General features: G+C 43.7%; 1 protein-coding gene across 4 annotated transcripts in view; it reads right to left on the bottom strand.

Annotated features, from left to right (window-relative positions):
• Ltbp1 (latent transforming growth factor beta binding protein 1) overlaps nt 1-23,012 on the bottom strand; it is a 374,464-nt gene that overhangs the window by 210,667 nt on the left and 140,785 nt on the right. For all 4 annotated transcript variants that reach the window (XM_050162976.1, XM_050162975.1, XM_050162977.1 and 1 more), the window contains exon 4: nt 20,052-20,221. In XM_050162976.1, the coding sequence (XP_050018933.1) occupies nt 20,052-20,221 (170 nt within the window). The remainder of the gene's footprint in view (nt 1-20,051; nt 20,222-23,012) is intronic.

Here is a 23,012-nt window from a genome sequence, read left to right as displayed (position 1 = left end):
GTATTTCTCTTGAGAGCACGTGTACAAATACACATTTACACACACTTATGGAAATCGTCTTATGGAAAGACAAAGAGAGAAGTAGAAAATGATATTCAGCAAAAGTAAGTTCCCGGGTAGGGCCTGAGGAGAATGCTTATCTTAAAGCAGAGATGAGGGGTCTGAGTAGTGACTCAGCTGGCAGAGTGCTTGTGAAGAAAACAGAAGGGTCTGAGCACCAGCCCCAGCATCCACAAGAAAGAAGAAAAGGCTGTGCAGGGCATGGATATGTGCGTTCTTTGAACATGTAATCCCGAGGCTAGAGGGACTGAGACAGGAGGATCTCTTGAGCTCACTGGCTGGCCAGCCTAAGCAAATGAGCTAGTTCTCGGCTCCAGTGAGAGATCCTATCTCAAAAAAATAAATCCAACAGCTCCTGATGTCGACCTTGTCCTCCACACACATATAAACATATGTGAGTATTCAAGCTCATACAAGCACAATGCAGGGGTCAAAAGCATATGGTGTTTTAAAAATATAAATGTAAATAGCCCCCTGGAAATGCCTATTTGAGATGTGCATGACCTACCAACCCCACCCTCTCATTATGACCCCACTTACCATCTTACTGAGAAATGAGAATCTAAGGACATACTCATCAAGTGACCTTTGCCTGCCCCCCCTTTTCAGGAAAAGCTTCCCCGCCCTTTCCTGATGAAGAACGATTGCCCACCCACAGCCTGTCCCTCCACTAGGCACCAGACCCTGTCCACTCTGCCTTCTCCTCACTAGCACACGGCCATGCTGTATTGTTTTCATATTTACAGAATTCTATTCTACTCTATCCCAGATGATGGTCCACTTTTCTTCCCTCCTCATAACAAAACTGTCAGGACCAAAGGGTACCCTATCCCTCCCCCAAAAGGCAAGACAACAGCCTCCATCCAATATTGAGTCTAGATCCAGCTCAACCTGGACTCCAGGATTTCTGGAGGTTAGATAAAAGCCAGTATTCCTCAGGAACTTGTGAAACTGGCCCCATCTACCAAAAGGAGCCATTTCTCTTACCTCTGGTTGAAGGGACAAATGGCCCCCTGTGGTGTCTATCCGCATAACAAAGCCCATGCTGGCTTCCAGGCTCCCTCAGTACCTAAGTACCTTTATACATTTCAAAGTCCGAGATAGAGTCCAAGCCTTTCTCACCTCCTCCCCTACCCTAAACTTTCTCCAGCTCACTGGCTTCTCTCTCCCCAGCTAGACACCTTTCTTCTAATGGGGCTGTTCTCACCCTACTTTCTCTCTCTAACCCGCACTTCTTTCTTCTTATCCGGCCCTGCCCTGCTATGCTCTGTTCCTCATCTCTCTTGCTGTCCCAGTATCTCCACGGCTCTCTCCTGCTCTCCGCCTTCTCCAGTCCTGCTCACCTGGCCATGTTCCCTCTGCTTCCTTTTCTCTCTGATAGCTTCTCACTCACATTGAGAGCCTTAACCAAACCCCGTCCCCATCACGTTGTCACTTTCTTTACTGCCCCCCTTGCGTCCTGAAACCATCTCCTAGGTCTCCTACCATTTCCTCTTCAGTTTGCTCAAACCAAGCAGGCTTGGCTGTCAACACTTCATTAGACCTGCCTTTAGGAAGATTACCGGGGACTCCGCATTGTCAAATCCAGCCAAACCCTCTGGTCTCTCTTGTTCCAACTGCTACAATATATGACACACTGTAACACCTGGCCTTGTGACATAGACTCCTCATTTGACTTCTAAGTTAGCATAATCTCTTAAAGTGAGCTCTTTCCTTGCTTTTCTCTCTTCTGATCCTCGTGATTCAGCTCACGGGATGGCCCCAGAGCTCAGTGTGTTTAGCCTTCTCTTCCTTAGACTAAATTCATAGATGACTCTATCCTTCCCTGTTTCATGGACTTACACACCATCTATAGATTTCTGTGGAGTAACATGTAACAGTAATCAATATCACCTTAATCTCCTACGTATGTGTTTATTCATATTGATATGGGAAACATTTTAATAAAATGTGCACACAAACATATGTGAACATGTTTACATAGAAACATGCAAATACACACACATCCAATCCAACTACATACTCTGCTACATGTTACTAGCAAACAAAACATACGCAGAATTAAGCTTGCTTCCCTAACTCTAATCTTGTTCTTTTTGTCCCTGTGCAATAAGAAATTCTGTTTGTTCGTTATTTTTCGGGAAGCAGCAGCATCTCCCAGATCCCTGGTAATGTCCCGCTGCAATGCCCCACCACTTTGACTAGATGGTTTCAGCTGCTTCCTGTCTAGACTCTGCTTCCACCATCCTCGCCCACAGCTCTCTCTCCTCACAGCATCCAGCGCACCCCTTCTCATGAATAACGTCACATTACGGCTCTCCTCTCTTCCATGGCTTCCCACTTCAACCAAGAGTAAACCAAAGGCCTTACCAAGACCCATGGAGCCACCCAAGACTTCCAAGACCACGATTCTGCCCCACCCTGCACTCTGGCTTTCTCACCATTCCTCAGACACCTACACATTCCCGTCTCCAATCTTTGCATTTGTTTCCTCGGCTGGGGTGTGCTTCTATGGACACCCATAGCTTCTTCTCTCGCTTTCCTCAAGCCTTCTCCTCTCGCATTACCAGGGAGGCCCCTCATTGCAACCTAAGAGAAAATTGCCATATCACCCCAACATTGCCTGACTGTGGTTGGTATTTCATTTTCTATTTAAGGCAAGTTTCCTTTTACTAACACCTTAAGAATATAACCTGCATGAAAATAAGCATCTCGTACCAAGTTCTTACGTATTAATGGAATAAACAAATGGACCTTACCGACAGGAACTTAAATAAATATTCATGTTTATCTCTGGGGAATTACAGGACACACTTGGAAAACCTTTAGCCTTAAAATGTATTTGCTATATATAACTTGTCTAGAGAAGATTTTAATTACTTGCTCATCAGAGCAAGAGAAAGTAGGAGCTATCATGGCTTACAAATTCAGCAATCACTACAAAACATTTTCCCCAAGTCATTAAAACATTACTAAAATGGCTAATGATTTTTTTAAGTAAAACAGTTTTTAAAATTAAATACACCAAAGGAAATGATGGACTAGGCAATAGAAAATAGAATTTCTCAACACGTTTTCAAAAGAAAAACAATTTTGCTAATGAAATTTCACAACATATTATGCAAAAATATCATACTGACACATAACAGAAAGTCCCTTAGATTTCACAGATAAGATCTCAAGTCTGTAAGGCGGTTCAGTTTTCATGTGTTTCTGATTTACTAAGGATTCATTCACTGTTAGCACATCATTGTCCAAATGTGACAAGTGACAAAACCGACCCCAAAAGACAAAGACACTTTGGTTCTAACTAAGCTGGAGAGACAGACTAGTCAAAAGCACACGTTTGACGATGCAAGACTTCATCCTGTGTTTCCATGTACATCAGGTCTAATCTCCTATCCTATGTCTTCAGTCTTTGTTTCACTTGAATCAAGAAGCACGGGAGATGGCTCAGCTGGTGAAGTACTTGCCAGGCAACAGTAAGGACTTGCGTTTTGATGCGCAGAACCCAAATATAATCCAGGTGGGTATTTTAGCCACCAGTAAGCCTGGTACTTGGAAGGGACAGACAAGGGGTCCTCAAGGCACACTGACTAGAGCAGCCAGAGTCTACAAGCTCCAGTGACAGGGAAAGATCCTGCCTCAAAAAAAAAAAAAAAACTGAGCACAATCAAGGAAAATGCCCAAAACCAACCTCAGGTCTCCACACACAAGTGCACACACTTGCATCTGCACACGAGCATACCATGCCCACAAATATACATACACACCACATATACATTTACATATTTACATTCACACCACATACACAAACAACAACAACAACAACAGAAGAATTGCAACTGTGATTGCCTGGACTCAGCAGCAATCCTGCCTCAGCAGGCACACTGCGGATGCAATAGGCTCGTCTAAAAGCACAGTTTTTAAATATTTGTTTTGTAAATTTTGGGGAACTCAAAACATTTAAAAAGACCACATCTTGAGAATGTGGCATTGTTGTGATCGTTCTTGTAGTTTTATCTCTTTTAATAACAGTTTCTCCTTTACAAATAGAAGAAAGAATCCTATTTTTATCCCTGGAACCAAATCCAGCATTTCTGAAGGTACAATATATTTTATAGTCAAAAGACTCTTACCCACCAAATAGTTTACTCACCCAGCAGGAGCTGGCCCAGAGTTTCAAGAGAGAAAAAAAGCAGTCTGCCATAAAATGGAGAATTAGCAAAACACACACTAGTGACTTCTTGACATTTTCATTCTCTGCCCTTTTTTGTAAAATAGTTTTCTTTTAACCTCAAAGACGCTGAAGAGAGCCAGTGACCCAAACATACTTCTTCAGTTTAGGAGTAAGGAACACTCAGCAAAGTTCAAGAGAAATTCTGGACTGTAGTTCAGGGGCAGACATGACATCACTTGTTGATCCTCAGTTTGCCCCCCACTAACTGGGGGTTAGAGACAAGGTGCAGACCTGGGTCCTGGGACCCCTGGGATCACTTCAAATGCTTCTATGGTCTTCATTCTGGTACTTCCTCCAGAACTGTTCTATCTAGAATGCATCAGAAAGGCCCCACGGCAGCCCTGATTCTGAATGCCTCCCACGGTCTACCTGTGTGTCCCATCCAAAATGGACAATGGGATAGGAATTTCTGTGACCCAATAGTTAAAGAAAAATGTCTTCCAAAGAAGGTCTTAACTCAGTTCAAAAAAAAAAAAAAAAAAAAAAAAAAAAAAAAAAAAAAAAAAAACAAAGGAAAAGAAAGAGACAGAGGAACTTAAAGCGCCCATTTTCTCAAGCCGGATGGCGAAATTCCTAGACAATAGAGCTGAAGTGCTCACGGAGAGGTAGGGATGTTTTTGTTTTATTTTCTTTCTTTTTTGAGGGGTGGGTGGGTAGTAAGAGGCATTCTGGTTCAAAACGTTGGTTTCATAGCTCGTCTCCCAAGGAGTAAAAAAACCAAACATTGATGGCATTTTTTTCCTATGTGAAAAATCTCTACCTCCCTCAACGACCCCAGGTGAGCACCTGAAGCACACACTTCAGACACAACCGCACGGCCGTGGGTACAGAGCAGGCAGAAGGGTAACCGACAAGATGGCATCACTGCTCTCAGGAAGGAGAAGGCTAACAAGCAGCATTCACCTGCCTTTTGTCTCTCTACCCACACCATCTGGTCGGTCCGCAGGGGCTCCCTACAGAAATAGTGCTTGGATATGCCCCGGGTGACTCAGATTTTCTGTCCCGTAATTTTGGAATGGAATTAGGTTTTATTTATCTCCACATTTGTTGTTTTTCTAGAAGCAAGCGAGTGGAGACATTTGCCATTGGTCGGCCACTCACCATTCCCATAAATAGCGTCTGTGTGCTTGTACGCGGCGGAGAAAGGCCAACTAAATGGAAGGACAGCAACAAATTCCAAGACTGACTGACCCACGAGCCCCAGGGGAGGCTCTCGGCCTTATGGGTCTTAGTTCATCTCCAGTGCTCACTCTGATCATTTGGATCCTATATGACCTATACAGTTTTTATTATGTATTTCTGACAAAATCAAACTCCTTTAAAGTACATTAAGACCTGTCCTATGTAGACACGACTGAGTCTCCTCTTCAGCCACACCCACAAGGACAGCCAGGGAATTAGCTAGGCTATAAAGTCCCAGAATCTCCACTTGTGCACTTCCTTCCTGCATGCATGCTCCATTTCTCTATTTTTTTTAAAAAAAAAAGTTTCTCGTTTTTGTGGGTTTTTCTGTTTGTTTTTTTGTTCAACCATCTTCCTGAGTCCAGATGAGTGGCAGAATCCCCTGTCCTCTTGATTCTGCATCCGTCTGTCTACAGATGCCTCTCTATTCCAACACCTTCCTTTGGCCTCAGTCGCAACCAACGGTGTCTTCCTCTGGCCCTCGCCCGCCTATCTCTAACTAATGTCCCAGCTGTCAGCTGACTATCTTTGGAGACGAGGAACAGTATGGACGAGCAGAGGAGACACGTGGCAAGAGAACATGGGGGTGTTTAAAAGGAAGAACAGTGAAGTCAGTGACAGAAACCGAGACTCGGGGGCTCATGAGAAGACAGAAGGGGAAAGACAGAGGGGAGACTCTCACACAGTGATTGACGGGTGCAAAGCCACGAAACTTTAAAGGGGCTGGGCATTCTTAAGCTTCTGTTACCTTCATGAAGGGGACTTAGAAATGGCCTGTAATGCAAAAGACAGACAGACATACAGGATGAGATGAACTAGAACACTTCAAAAACTTCAATTATGCATAAAAAGGGAAGAGAATGTCAAAAGGCACAGTAGAGGAGCTGGGGAGATGGCTCAGTCAGTCAAGTGCTTCGGAAGCATGAGGTCCTGAGTGCAAGCCCCAGCACCCAAATAAAAATAAAGGCGGGCGTGGTGACATACACTTGCAATCTTAGTGCTGTGACAGTGGCAACAGGCAGCCAACCTGGTGAGCTCCAGGCCAATGAGAGACTCCGCCTTTAACAAAGAGAAAAGCTACATGAACCAACTCCAATGATTCCCCTCTCATGTCCTCATATGTGCTCCCATCGTGCATACGTGCACACAAACGCATACATGTGCACTCTCTGTGTCTGTTTGTCTCTGTCACACACATGTACACACATACACACTACAGAGAAGTAAGGCCAATCACCTTTAACTCAACAATAGGCATCTAAGTCCCTGGTATTACCAGTACCAGTAGATGCCTTGACACGCCCCTGATGGGCTCCAATTCCTTCACATAAACAACAAAAATCAAGAGGGAACAAAAACAACATGGAATTTGAGTGCATTTTGCTTTAAGAAGCACTACAGAAGCTGAATATCACCATTCTGACAATTGCAATGGCCAAAACAATCATTGTTAAGTGGCCCGGACTTAAAGGCAAAACTGCCGAAGCAATTGGTTGTATAGAAAATTGGCAATTTTAGATCTCAGAATTGATTTAGTATTACAGCACTGGGGAGTCCAAGTTTGTAGGATACCAACAATGTCATTTACCTCATTTTGTTTCCACACAAAGTTCTCTTTGGTTCAACTTTAAATGACCCCATCCATGGCCCCAAGTACTCCCTCAAGGGATTACTGCCAAATTCAATAGGTCTCCTCATTAGGAAAACATTCCCGTTTCAAAATCGTAGTATTAGGTCTCTGGTATCATGTGATAAATAAAATTTTAAGAATGTTTAGCTGCCAATAAAAGATGAATGCTGCATAATTACAGCTCATTAGTTTTCGAGCTGTTAGCTAATTGTTTTCAGGTTACTCGTTTTCAACTGGCTTATTTCCCCCCTTCATCAAGATAGAGCCTCCTCTCTTATATACTGCAGTGGCTTTAAAATACATCAAAAACTGTTTGATACTTCTTTCTTCAAGAGGTGAAATCCAAGTGGGATACATGGAAGGAATGGCTGGTCAGAAAAGCTCCTACCTTTGAATTATTTCTGTTAAACTGAACAGTGCTTGCTAGTAATGCCATATCCAGGTAAGGTAACGGGAAATTCCTACAGCTCACAAAATTCACTAACTTTCAAAATGGAATCAAAATGTGACTTCCTATTCCCCTAAAAATGGATGGGGTCATTTAAAGTTGAACCAAAGAGAATTTCGTGTGGAAACAAAATGAGGTAAATGACAAAGACATAAAATAGCACTTTTTAGACTTACTTTGTTTTTTACCTATTACATTTCTATGAATACCGTGCTCATTCTAAGTAGTCAGATAATGTACTAATGCTGTCAGGCTCATAATGAGTCTTGAGCTGGTGACAGACCAGAGTGGTCTCATCATAGATGATGATGGAACTAACTAACCGCTATTGCTTAAGCAACATTATTAAAAGCCTGATTCAACACACTACTCACACACGTGGTGATGGTGGTTTACACATACCTCCCATGCTGCCACTGGAAAACTAACAAAAACATACAGTTGTAAGGCTTCTGAGACAGCTCAACAGGTAAAGGTGCCTGAGGTCAAGCCTGAATCTCCAGAACCCACATGGTGCGAGAAGAGAACCAACTTCCATAGTGTCCTCTGACTGCCCCGCACATGCCATGCACACTCAGATACATGAGCGCACACGCGCATACACACACACACACAGAGTCAAGTTAAAAAGCATACAACTATAAAGAATATACATACTCGACAATAACAATAAACTACTATGTTAGTGGTTTATGTGTTTATTATTCTATCAATTTTGTTATTTTTAGAATGTATTATTATAAAACTGAGTTTCCTGAAACCAGCATGCTGTGTCCCACTAGGAGCAACCTCACACATCTTGTTTTGACTGAATGTTTTGTTTGTACTAAGAGGTCCTGTTGAGGCTTACAAAATGGGAGGGAATCTTTGCCAGCTATTCTTGAGACAAGATGTTAATAGCTAGAATTTGCAAAACAAACCAATAAAATAAATAAAACAACTGCAAAATCTAAACTCACCCACACAAACACTTGCCAGTCGATAGATGAGCTAACAAAATAGACAGTCCTCAAAAGATGAAATACAAATAACCAATGGGTGCTCTTAAATGGGGTTCAGCATCCCCAACCATCAGGAAACTTAATTAAGACCGCCTTGAGGCCCACATACTCCCGGTTGGAATGGCTGTCATCATTGAGAAATCAGACAACAAATGCTGGCGGGAATGTGGGACAGAGGAATGCTGGTTCACTATTAGTGAGTGCAAACTAATATAGCTATCATGAAAATCAGTAAGGGGAGGTTCCCCCAAAATTAAAAATAGAATTACCATCTATACCAAGCCTTACCATTCTTGGGCACACCCAAACAACTCTGTATTCCACCAAAGAGGTACTTGAACACTCATGTTCACTACTGTTCTATTCACAATAACAAGGAACTTGGAACCAGCCTAGATGCCCATCAGTAGATGAAAGATAATGGAAATGTGGTACTCAAATACCACAGAATTTTATTAATCCATAAAAAATGAAATTTTCAGGAAAATAAGCAGATCTGGAAATCATTATAATGAGTGTAGTAACCCAAATTCAGAAAGACAAAAAAATATCCCATTTTTCTCATAAACAGATCCTAGTGTATAATGTATTCAACTCTATGTAGTAAGGGGTGGGACATTGGTAAAGCCTGAATAATTAGAAAGGAGACCAAGAGAGAGAGAGTAAAGGAGGTGTTAAGGAATGTGGTGGGGGCAATAGGACATGTGTATCATGAAGGTGGAAAGGAAGGCCAGGAGAGAGGCTACAAGGTGGGTTATTGGAGCCAAGGGAGTGGGAAAGATGGGGGCAGGGAATCCAACAAAATATATTTCATTTGAAAATGGCATAATGCTATCTAATATTTTCTACACCAATTTCAAAATGAGATTAAATTACAAACAGAAAGTGACTGTGACAAGTGGAGAACACATGCCACCAAGGTTTGTAAGTGTGCCCCATGAGGTGTGCCCACCAAGGTTTGTGTGTCCCGTGATGAGTGCCCACCAAGGTTTGTGTGTCCCGTGATGAGTGCCCACCAGGGTTTGTAAGTGTGTCCTACGATGAGTGCACACCAAGGTTTGTAAGTGTGCCCTGTGATGAGTGCCCACCAAGGTTTGTAAGTGTGCCCCGTGATGAGCACCAGTGATGAGCTGACCCAGGGATATCTCTCAGACATAGGGCACCGAGTAAGTACATACAAGGAGCTTAGTAGAGTAGCTAACACAGAGAAGGGGCCAAACATGATGGAGAACCTCTTATGTTCCTAACTAGTCAATCTTCAAATACCAAAAACACAACTTATCGTAATTTCTGAAGGTCTTCTTTTTCCAGATATACTCAGGTGTGGCTTGGAAACTGGGACCTCTGACAAGAAACATGAATCACTTTCTCCACTAAACGTCTTTGAAATAATCCTTTAGACAGAGTTAACTACGCTTGCTGTACTTCTATGTACAGGACATGGCAAGGCATGCTTGATATGTATTTACACAAGTACCACACTATGGTTGCCCAGACCAATAAAGATGAAAGAATAGGAGGCATGGTGGGGTTGCAGGAGAACTTCCTGAAAAGATTCCCCAAGCCACACTCACTGGACCAATGACAACTGTACATTCTCCATCCTATGTGAGCAAGAATCCCGAACCCTAATGGGGGACGCTTCTGTTAGAAATCTATACGGGACTATCCATTGGCGCCTGTAGCCACACATACATCCCTAGTTAAAACCAGTGGGTCATAAAACAAAACGAAAATACATCAGTGTGGGAAAGGGACCTCTGGGGAGCAGGGAGAGATGATAGGAGTGAGATGCGGAGAAGAGAGAGGCTGGAGGGTAAGAGTCAACAGAACACACCATATACAAAAATGATATTGTCAAAGAACAAATTTAGTCATTAGAAAACATCCAGATGGGCACTCAAACTCATAAGTCAGGCCAGGGAAGACAATTCTCCAAGTTTTCCATGTGTCTTGGGGAATTGTGAAGCTCACCCATCCTTCCCCCTCTTCCTCTCTATCTGCCTAGCCATTCCAAGCCTTCTTAAAAGGGAGGGGTGTGGACGAGCATAAGCTATAAAGCAGAGAAACAGGGCAGCTGGGTTTACCCTCACTAGAAGGCAATCGCTTTGGTATCCTGAGTAGATAGGGCATACAGCTGTTGGAGACCAGGGTAGAAATAGAATCTGCAGTAGCTGGGGTCTTTCTGTCTATATTGAAGAGAGGACACGTTATCTGCGGTGAGAGGGGATTATGATGAAGCTGCATAGACAATGAGGACGATGAACAATGAGGAGGATGAATCCAGAAATGCCCCACCCCACAAGCCAGATCTCACAAACATCAGGTCTTAGTTGAGTAAGCATCTGCTCCTGAAAGAAACACGTTCTTAGGCACCAGCGCATGCTGTTCCATCCCCAGGCCTTTGCAAAAACTCCGAACTTTGTTCTTGCACCCAATAGTCATATGGCTGGAAACTTCCCTCTGGTGGCTCCAGTTTCCTTTGGTTAGTCTAACTTCCATTCCAGCTACTCTCCAGTACAAACCCTTTAATAAGACTTCTGTTGAATCTGGTTTAGCCAGCATCACCCTTGCCTGGGAGAGCTCTGACAGACAGCTGGCCAGCCCCACACTGGTTTCCTCTGTCTACGTGTTTTCCAGTCCACTGTGCCCAGAATGTCACCCATAATGGTATTTTTCTACCTTCATACAACATGCCTAGCTGTAGCCATATTGTGTAGATTTACTGAGACTAGTAACTGATTTGGATAGAGTGTTTCTCAACAGTCCTTTTTCTACCCCACTGGCATGGTGATCGAGAGAGAGAGAGAGAGAGAGAGAGAGAGAGAGAGAGAGAGAGAGACAGAGAGACAGACAGAGAGACAGACAGAGAGACAGACAGAGAGACAGAGAGAAAGACAGAGCAGAGTCAGCAGACCAGATACCTTTTCCAGGCTCCAGGAAGGGGGGGATGGAACATGTGAAGTCTCTTAAAGCCATCATTCAGAGCCACACTCAGTCTCCCCACTTCACTGGCCAAGCCCTAGTTAAGGGGAGATGTGCAGGAAAGGCCCAGTCAGCCCACAGGAAAGAAGCGGCCAGAGAGGAGACGGAAGAAAGAATTAGACATAAAAATTATCACCTAGCATTATTATGTACTCTGGAATCAATAAAATGAAGGAGGGGAGTGAGAAAGGTCAGAGAATCACTCTTCACAGGAGTCCTCTCACCCCTTGCCCTCTCTGTGAAAACAAACCAATGCCCACCGAAACACGTCGTTTTCATTAACTGTCTAGTGACCAAGGGAGCAGGGACCCAGCCTTTAGACCAGTTACTTCTCTAACTGAATCACAGTAGTATTTTTAATTAATAAATAAAGAAAATAATTAAAATATTTTGTTTGGGAGGAGGTGAGCCTCTAAAATAAAATAGGCCCCTGTGCAGGCTACTCCTCGGAATGCGAGCTCCTCAAAGTGTGGGAGGAAGCGCGTTGGTTTCTGCTGGATCCCCCTCAAGCTGCTGCAATCCTTGGATGCACCTGTAACCATTAGCCTGGTCATTAAACAGCAGCCCAGCTGTTGGATTGGCATGTTCCTACCCTCATTAGGGGAGAACACTCAATCCCACACAAGACGCCTGGATGCTAGTGCAGAACCCCAACCAGATTCTCTAACCAGCTCCATAAACCCTGCTCTCTCAGCAACGTTTTCCAAATCCATTGATAGGCTACAAAATTTATTTTATGTAATTGTAGTGTTGTTCACAAAAGCAACCCTACGTAGAATGTTTTCATTAAACCAAAAATAAGAACCAGGGCTGGGGAGATGGCTCAGTGGATAAAAGGGTTTGCCATGCCAACAATGAGGACCTGAGCTTGAATCCCTAGATCCCGCATACAAGCCAGTCATACAACTCGAGCATCTGTAATCCCAGTGCTTCCAGAGAAGTGTGCAGTACACATATACACACAAGGAGAACCTTGTAAGCTTAGATTACAAGAAGTTTTTAATAACAGGATACTGCCGGTGTGCAGGTAGGATAACCTAAGATACCTACCACAGACAGACAGTTACACATACACACACACACACACAATATGACTCTAGAATAATTTGGAGCCATAACAAGAGTTGATTTTTTTCAGTATCTAGAAATTATCCTCAACAATCAGAAATATCTTTGAATGTCAGTATAATTATGAAAGTGTGAGGCTTTGGAATGAAAAGTTGTCTCTGGCACTGAAGACTGACCATGGAGGAATTTAAACTACATAATCCTTCCTTCTTGAAGGCTTTGCTCCATCACTGTTTATATGTTGCTGGATAAGCTTCTTAGAAGTGTTGACAATCAATCCACGTCTACCATTTCCCAGCTATCTCTAACTATGTGTAGCTGACCAAGAGACAGAAAACCTTCCCACTCACATACCTTCCTGGACAGAGGTGGGATCAAACAACTCTTGCAGAAAAGTCTTACACACCCTCTACCTCAACACCAAGTGCAAGATGGTGCAAGCAAACAGAGAGGAACGCCCTATCCTTCTGTGAAACCTGGATGCCTGAGATTAGCTAGACTGAACCCTGTTCACTCACGGGAGAGCCAGTCTATACACATAATCAAATGTTACTGTCTATGCTGTCAAAGGAAAGCTTTTGCCAAACATCATCAAGGGGAAGGTGAGTCTTTAGTACCTACCTCCGGCCATAACGCCCACATTGCATTACAGTGTGGAATTACAAAACTGTGCAGGTGACTAAGCAGCTCTAGGAACCGGGTTTTGCAAGGGAAAGAGTATGAAGCTTTACCATTGTTCTTTCTGTAAATTGTTCTGTTCTCATACATTAGCCCTCTGGATGCTTATTCATTTGTGGCTGTTGTGGCTGGTGGTTTGTTATCAGCTTCTTGGACAACTTGGTCCAAATTCCATTACCATTTAACGCCCCGTGAATCAATGCGGAGACACACACAGAGATGTATCTACTTGCACATTCATTGATGGTAATCACCAATTAGGGGAGGCTTCGAGTGCATCCCTGGACATCTCTCCATCCAAATTCACATTTGGTTTATCTGGAAAGATGTCCTAAAAGGCACTCTGCACATCTGTCTGTAGCTGTCCCTCTTCGTGCAGTGTAGCTTCCAGGACACTAGGTCTTTCCTGCTGTTTTCTTTCCCTGCCTCTTCCAAATGAAGAGCATGATGTTTCTCAAGGGCAAACTCCTCCCCACTAGCATTTCCAATAAGCTGATGGGCTCTACGTTGCAATCCATCCCTTAGGCAGGAGCTGGATACTTCTGTACAAGAAGTTCTATACAAATTCTCAACAAGAACTACAATTCCTCTCATCCAAACCAATTACCCTAACTTCTGCCTTTACCTGGCTACCAGCCCTGGAGCTTCTTTCCTCGTTTGGAAAAGGTCAGGCAGTGCAGGATAAGCTTGATGCTTCCACACGCTGAGACGCCTTCTGTCCCATCACAGATGTTCCCATCACATCCACTTCATGAGCATCCTGTCACTAGCCAGAAGCATAAGGTCCTCTACTCAGTGTCCTTGCCTGCTTCCTTGGCTGCATCGGTAAACATGTTTGGAATAAATGCTATCTCTCTCCCAGTGTTTAGATTTGGGCTGTCTCCTCTAATGATCTGTAAAACCACCCCCCCTCCCCATGTGTGTGTGTGTGTGTATGTGTTGTCTGTCTCTCTCCCTCCCTCAACTGGATAGCCAGGAAGACCCAGACGTCCCTGATTGTCTCTTTGTTGTAAAACTCAGTCTGCCACCATGGGAAAGCCTCACTCCAGACACACCGACTTCTCTCTCCCAGAGGACAAGACATCGCTACTTGTCACCACACACTGACATGCTTTCATGTCCTGTCATTTTTTCTGTTATGTCTGAACACTAGCCTGAAGGCGAACACAGCCAGACACACATTAACAGTCGTGCCGCTAAAAGTGTGAAGAAGATGTCTCATGTGCCCATATAGTCCATCCTCCTCAGTGTGGTCAGACCACAGTGGAAATGCCAGAGCGTGAACAACAAAACCACACTGTGAGAACATTCACTGCTTCTCTCCAACCAAACTCGGGGGGGCCTGGGGAGCTAGTCTACCCATCAGAAAAGAATGGAGGCTTCAGTCAGCCACCCTCCAGCTGTTGGGTGGGAGCTGAACTGGCTGGGCAAAGACTTACTGGGAAAGATCAACACAGACCATAGAATCCAGGGAAAGACAACTTCTGAGGTACCAATTTCCTTCTGCCAAAAGTTGCCTAGTGGACTATGTTCATGTTGTGTCAGCTCTGGGGCTGCCTGTTTAAAGAAAAAGCTTTATATTCAGCATTTTCAAAAGTGGACTTTCTTTTAAGCATAACAGCATTGTGCATTTGTGGTACCCGTATTTCTCTCTTTTCTTCCCATCCGTCCCCTCCGTACATCAGAATATAAATCATCAGTCCTCTTAAGAGTCTGAGTTATCTGTGTTTATAGACCTTTGGGAAGTTAATCTATAAAACATGACATATGCCTCTTCTGGAATTTAAGATGTCTGCTTCCTTGAATATAACAAAATAAACTTTTTAGAAGATGATATTGAAATATAAGCAGCCCACTTAAAAGTTGAGCCCTTACCGTGGGAAAATCACTGAAATTAGCAAGGAGAACTCCAATACCAAGGCTAAGGGGATGGCTCAGTGCTTACCACACAAATATGAAGACATGAGTTCAGGTCCTCTGAGCCCGTATAAAAGCCAAGAATGGTAGCACAGGTCTGTAACCACAGCACTGGGTCAACAGATGGTGGGCAAAGGCAAGAAAATCCCTGAATCACAACAGCCAGTCAACAGAACAGTTGGCAATAGCCAGTCAATCTAATAGTTAGCAAGCCCCAATCTCAAAAAAGAAGGTGGAGGACTATAAAAGAGAACATCTGATATCAACCTTTAGCCTCCACATGCGTGTGCTTGCTCGTGTGTGAGTTAGCATGTACATGAATGCACACTCGCACACACACAAACACACACACACATGAAACACAGAGGAAAAAAGCAACTTCAAAGTCTAATTTCTACTCCTTCCTAGTTAGGAGACCTGCTCATAAAGAGTCACTGAGGGGAGTAATTGCTTCTCTCTCAGTTCCAGCATCACCTTCTCAAACTGGTCATCAGGAGACCAAGGACCATCTCAGCGAGGCTTGTGCTCCTGCTATCCTGGACAACTAACTCAACCATCAACCCTAGTAAGTCCTATAGCGCTCTGCATCCCTCCTGGTGAAACCATCCTACCACGCACCATAATAGAAACATTAGTCTCAGGTATCAAGCTTCCCACCGAACTCTGACAACAGCAACAGTCTATCTGATGTGAATGCTCACCACCCTCGAGGGCTTTTCCTAGTGTGTTTTATCAGACAACTGAATCACAGGCACCTGGGTATATGCTATTGCAATCATCTCAATCGATTGCTATTTAAGCATCACGCTTCAAATGTTCTAATATTTCAAGCTTCCCCTCTGTATATTAGATTTGGCTTCCGTGTGGCATTCTTTTTAACACATCTCTCAGGAAGGTGCTAGATAAAGAGCCTCCCTCGTTCTCACCTTCCCGAAGACCCCAGAGCACTGGAGTTCTCTCTGTACCTTGGAGCTGGTGTTTTTTTTGTTTTTTTTTTTTGTTTTTTTTTTTTTTTGGACCATCTACTTGGCAGTTGTCCTTGTAAATAATTTTTACTTTTAAAGGAGACGCAATTCAAACACTATTAAAATCTGCTCTTTTTAAGTGTAGAATTCTGTGATTTTCTTTAGTATATTCATAAGACTGTTAAATCATCATGACCTAATAACCCCAGATCACTTTCCATCACCCAAGAAGAAACCCCTGGCTTATCGGCAGGCACTCCCTCGCCCTGGCAATTACTGATCTGCTTTCTGTCTTACGGGTTTGCCTGTTATGGATGTCTCGTATACATGGGATCATATAGTATGTGGTCTGGACTCCTCCGTGTCTGGCTTCCTTCACTCCACGTAAGTTTAGAGTTCTAGCAAGTATCTGTACTCCATTCCTTTTTAATGGCTCAAATTCCATCCCATGGAAATAGCTCCCTTTGTCTAGTCATTCGTCATTGGATGAACATTTAGTTCATCGCCTCTCGTTAGTTACTGGACTACGATGAACAGTTACATACAAATCTCTGTGTGAATGTGGGTTTCAAAAAATTCAACTAGGAGTTAAAATCGCTAGATACATTCACTCTGTTAACTTTTTTGAGAAATCCGGGTAGTATCTTAATATACCACCCAGCCCTGGGACCACGATCCAGTGTTGTCACCAACACCAGATGTTACCAGATGTTTTCTGTAAAGATCCAGGGCTGACCGCTGCCATTTTTCCAGTCCTGCAATCTGACATTCTTCAAAAGAAACTCAACTAACTTTCCAGTACAGCAGTTCTCAATCTGTGGGTCACTACCCCTTTGGTCAAATATCAGATCCTGCACGTATAATATTTACATTACTATTCAGAATAGTAGCAAAATCACAGCTATGAAGCAGAGGCAAAAATGACATTATGTTTGGGGGTCATCACAGCACGAGGAACTGTATTAAAGGGTCACAGTGTTAAGGAAGGTGGAGAAGCCCTGTTAGTGTTTTCCTAGGGCTTCCCAGTTTTCTGCTGCCTCCAAACTTGATGGAGATGTACCTGAGAATTGACATGGAGCGGAGGACAAGCTGGGAGGACCACTGACGATGAATGGCAGGGTCAAGCAGAGTGACTTGAAAAGCTTTTGGTGTAACTGTCTAGATCCCAGTTGTCAGCTCATCAGATCCAAAATCTAGAAGTGTTTAGTAGAAGAGGAGACTGACCTTCAGACTGGGGACATGCTTAGTGGGTTAAGGGCTTACCACGCAAGCATGTGAACCTGAGTTTGGATTGCCAGCATCCATAATCCCCTTTCAGCCCTCAGCACACCGTGGAGTTAATGTGTGTGGATTTGATCTCTTCTATGAAGAGGAGGGAGAGGGTACTGAAGGACCCTACTCTTCCTGGATGACCAGGGCTGCCAATCCCTCCTCTCTGTCTACACTAGGTTCCCACTCTCCTCCGACCTGACAGGTACCTTCAGGTCCCTCCTGCTACTGCCCCATCCCCTGTTGTTAGTCTTCCTTCTGTCATTTTACTCACGGTTCCTATTTCAGCATCCTTTGCGGCCCTGCAGAATTGCTTGTTTTCATAGCTCTCCAGCTCAACTTCCAGCTCTCAATATAGTGCTAGCAACAGTAAAAACAGCCACATTTCCCTTTCTGTATTTCCGATATGACCTATGGTGCAGTCCTTCCTCAGCCTTTTTTGTTTTGTTTTGTTTTGCTCCAGTTCTATCTTATGGAGGGTTTGAATAGGTGCACCCTCATTGAGGGCATGAGTTCGTCTACTTCACTAGCTTTCATTGGCTCCCCACTGTAGAAAATGCATACAAGAGTCAAAGGAGTTAAAAACTAACATCATTTAATTTTCCAGAAGACAGCTCAGCAAGGTTTTAGAGTTTAAATTCTCACAGAGATAGAGAATAGTAGGTAGATATGTGTGTGTGTCTGTGTGTGTGAATATATAGAGAGAAATCAAAATACATTTGAATAACAAGTCAACAGTAACCAACCAAGAACACCATATCTCATCTTCTTTCCAGGAACCATCAAACCATCTTTTCCTAATTTTCCCATCAAGCTCAGCAATGCCTTCCCTATCAATATGATCATAAGGTTTCAAAAATGCCCTTACAATCACTTCCAAACTTTAGAGAGTTTTCAAAAAGTGTTTCTCTATATGAGAGTCTGAGAAATAATACATTTGTTCACTTTTAAAATCAGAATTAAAAAACCACTGCACACTCGGAGATATTTTCCCAGAAGGAACACCACCTGAAGAACTCAAAAGGTAATGAAGAACACGGTGGTTACAGCTGGTCTTTTGGGACTGGCAAGGAACTGTCTTGCCTGACAAGAAGATGATCCCAAGCTGGGCGGTGGTGGCGCACGCCTTTAATCCCAGCACTCGGGAGGCAGAGGCAGGCAGATCTCTGTGAGTTCGAGACCAGCCTGGTCTACAAGAGCTAGTTCCAGGACAGGCTCCAAAACCACAGAGAAACCCTGTCTNAAAAAAAAAAAAAAAAAAAAAAAAAAAAAAAAAAAAAAAAAAGAAGAAGAAGAAGATGATGATGATGATGATCCCAGTGGTTTCTCCGTCTTCCCTATGGTCCTGATTTACTTTTGTCATCAACCCAGTAAGTCACACCAGACTATCACTCTTGAACTTGGTCACCAGCTTCAGGAGAAAACTTATTTTTGTTTGTTTGTTTTTGTTTTTTTGTTTTTCGAGACAGGGTTTCTCTGTAGCTTTGGAGCCTGTCCTGGAACTCACTCTATAGACCAGGCTGGTCTTGAACTCACAGGGATCCGCCTACCTCTGCCTCCCGAGTGCTGGGATTAAAGTTGTGCGCCACCACCATCCCACTTTTTTTTTTTTTTTGAGAAAACTTTCTTGAAAGATGAAGTATAGACAAACAAATCTGCCTTTGAATTTTCTATGGTAAAAAAGTGTCAATCACTAGAGCATCATAACATAAAGTGTGAGGTGGGGACAGAAGTAGAGTATCAAATCCACAGCAGATTCCCGCTTCTAAAGCATCAGACAGCAGCAAAACCCTCCCCGGGCTTTTCGCGCTATTCCTGCTAGCAACAGAGAATCCTCCACCTCACACCTGGCACACTCTTCGGTCAGTCATGGTGAAGGCAATCAGTCAACACGGACTAAAACAGAACGCTGCTGGCATGAGAGGGTGAGTCTAGCTCTCGCCTCTGAATGGTCTGGGTCTCGCTCCAGCGCATTCTCCCCGCGCAGACGCTGCCAGCAGACACTCCGTAGTACCTAAACCACAAATCTTCACATTCCCTCCGCTTCCAGCCAGGGCCTGTGTCCTTGAGCTTCACCCAGGGAGATACCAAGCAAGCTGGCCCCAGATACAATAGTTCTTCACAAACTCCAGCAAGTCTTCCCTGCCATCTGCGAGGTAGACTGAAAACTAGGTGGAGCGTTCAGCGTAAAAATAGCTAGCAAAGGTGAACCTCAGAGAGTCCTGCCGCACAAATCGAGCCGTTCACCGGGAATGGATCTTGGCAGCCTCACTAAAGAAAACATTTTATCAATACAAACATGTCAGACATGCAGCGGCACCTAAAATTAGAGGGAACACGTCTCCCAGCAGAAGAAATCCTACAGAAACAGAATCTCAGGCAAGTCACTCCAGATTTAGTTCCAAAGTCCCGGAAAAAATGTCTTTCCTCTGAATAAGGAAACCAGGCTAAAAATCTGCTGTCTGGTTGTTTTAGGAACCAAAGTAGGTGTTTTAATGACTCTTGAATTTTATCTACTGTGACACATTACAGCTATCTAAACCAAGGAAAATGTTTCCAAACTCTGAGACTCTAATCCAGGAAAACGGCTGTCTGCGCAGATACTCACCCTGAAAGGGTGCGGGGCCTTGATCCTGCCCATATCGCAAAGAGAAAGCGCCTTCTGTGGACTGCTCTCCAGGGACCACCTTCGGGGCTGGGAAGTACTTGGGCTGGAGTACGTACTCCTGGGTCTGGCCATGGTGAACCATCACATTCTGGGAAGACAAGGGTGCCACTCTGGGGAGAAACAAAGAGAGAGCAAGAAGATAAGCAGGGGGTTTTAAAAGCCAACTAAGAAGGAAGGGAAAAAAAATTGAACGCCCTCGCCACCCAAGGCTCATCCGTGGGTACTCGTTTACAGGTGGAACCATCCGGTGTGAAAGGGACTGTCTGTGTAGTCAAAATGCATAGAGAGACACAGGTTGCAGCAGGTGGGTTTCCTCAAAGACTTCAGAGAATAGCTACCATAGGCTTCATGCAAAACAAAGGGCATCCATTTCTCAGAAAAAAATCAAAAAAAAAAGTAGACACAAATAGGTACACACACAAATAATAAGAACTAAATGAGCACAGGAGCAAAGAGCAATAAACCAGCTGTAAGTAAAGAGATCCCGTGTGGAACAGCAGGACTTCCCAAATTGCCTAATTCTACTGGTTTGGCTCATTTGGTTCTTGGAACCTCAGTTTACCATTACTAGCAGAGAATTTCTACCACCCAAGGTCAGGAGAAAAGATGTTCATAAAAATCAGAGCACACTAAAGCAGAAAAACGAAAAACAAAATAAACTAAATTGGGCATGGTGGTCACGGCTTAATGCCAGCATTTGGGAGGTAGAAACAGAGGCATCTGGAGTTTGAGGAAAACCTGGGCTATAGGGAGATATGCTAATTCAAAACACACATGCATGCATAATTCCTTCTGAAATATATGCATATATAATTAAAATGTCTCAGGGAACTGGGCAGTGGTAGAACACACTTTTAATCCCAGTACTGAGGGGGTAGAGGCAGGTAGATATCTGTGAGTTCAAGGCCAGCCTGGTTTACAGAGTGAGTTCCAGGGCAGCTAGGGCTGTTACACAGAGAAACCCTGACTTGAAAACCAAACCAAACCAAACCAAGAAGTCTTAGGAAAATATCTATTTAACTTTATGTTCAATGTCATAATTACCTAATATGGCTACACACATTATGGTCAATAACTCAGGTTAAGTGTGTTATAATTACCAGTTCCTACAAATAACAAGAATAATGAATCATGGGTGAAAACCAATAATGAAAAGAAAAAAAAAGATACTGACTTGTTTATTTATTTCTTTACTTACTTATTTAGTGTGCCATCTGTGTGTGCGTGTGTGCGTGTATGTGTGTGTGTGTGTGTGCATGCGTGTGCACACATGCTGGAAGTAGGCAGCCAATGTCTTCTTCAATCTATTTGCACATACCTGAACCCGGACCTCACCAACTCAGTTAGGCTGGCTCTTCAGCTTTCCAAGCGCTCTGATTACTGGCCAGCACTGCCACATTGGGCTCTTAACAGCACTGCTGCGGATCAGACTCCGGTCCTTAAGCTCTCAGGGAAAGAACTCTACCGACAGAAGCATCTCTCCAGCGGCCCCGCTCATTTTCAAGCACTATTAGACTCCAGCAGACAAGCACTAACAGCAAACAGCCTTTGAAAGGGACCTGCTCACCCGTGTGGCCTGACTATAGATGGGTTCCTCAAGGGACTGCCCAAACAGTAGAAGAAATAACATTCACCATGTCACCAAACTTCCACCATTTGGTATCTTCACCAAAAAAGTTAAAGAATCTTGTGTAAGTTACCTCAAATTCATGCTGGTTAGGAAGGAGTCGTGAAGTAGGACCAAGCATTCCTGAGCGATTAGGGACCAGAAGTGGCTGAAGGGAGCTGGCACCTTGCATCCACTTCAAACCTTGTGGTCTCGAAAGGCCTAAACTTGGATCTGGATCTTCCCAGATGTGGTGCCACACAGGGCAGTCCTTTGTCACCAGACTAATGACTGAATTAGGAAAAGCCTAAGGATTAGCACAATAAACACTTCTATTTTGATGATGTAAGTGTTGTTTTGAACTAGAAGTATGCTCGGGGGTTAGAAACAGCTGGACAAGTCTGGCCGTCACAAGTCTAGTCTGCCAGCCTCCTCCCCAACTTGGAAATGGCTCTTTCTCCCTAAGCCACTCTGTCACCCTGCACATAACCTAGACTAGCTCCTGTTTGGAACAGGAGGACCCAGAGTTCCAGGAGACCTGGAGAGCCACTAACCACGCCTGTCTTGGCCATGTCCAGAAAGGTGAGGCTGGGAGGCTGGGGGCTGCAGGGCTGCCTTCCAGGTGAGCCACTCTCCGCTCTGAACTGGGACAGCAATGGCTGCAAGAACTGGGCTGCAGATGTAAATGCACAGGGCTCCTTCTGTGCCATGAAACAGGTGAGACTCAAAGAAGAGAAGACAAGCTGTGCCTGTCACGTGGCAACAGCCTTCCAGCTTCTTTCACCGAGCCATTTTTGAAAAAAAAAAATTCATTGGTTTTTAATGATTCCAATTTCTTCTTCCCCTGTTTGCAGGATGAGGGGAGCCTTTGTGATGAGGAAATGCCTAGCTACTCACATCGCTGTAACTGTAATTTTCAAGGGGGGGGGGGTACAAATTCCTGAAAAGAAAATTTAAAAATCAAAACCATAGGGATTCTGGTTCAAAATAAAAGGGGCACGCCCATTGACCTCTTTTCCTCCATCCTTCCTCACAATTACAGGTAAAGGGGAAATTCTATAAACTCTATAATAAAGTTCTAAATTTTACTATAAATTCTAAAATACAGCCACACTGGTAACTTTAAATATTTAGTATTTAAATATTAATATTTAATATTCCATATTGTCCATCCACTGGAGAATCTCTATGTTTTATCCACTCCCTCAGAGGCCTCAGGTCCACCTTCCATTCCCATTACTAGTACCTGTCCCAGCCAGCAATCATACTTTGTATTACTCACCAGTAAACATTAA

Source organism: Alexandromys fortis, unplaced genomic scaffold, assembly GCF_014885135.2.
Source record: "Alexandromys fortis isolate MF-2015 unplaced genomic scaffold, M_Fortis_MF-2015_v1.1 scaffold_148, whole genome shotgun sequence".
NCBI classification, from domain to species: Eukaryota; Metazoa; Chordata; class Mammalia; order Rodentia; family Cricetidae; genus Alexandromys; species Alexandromys fortis.
This window is presented reverse-complemented; position numbering and strand designations above follow the sequence as displayed.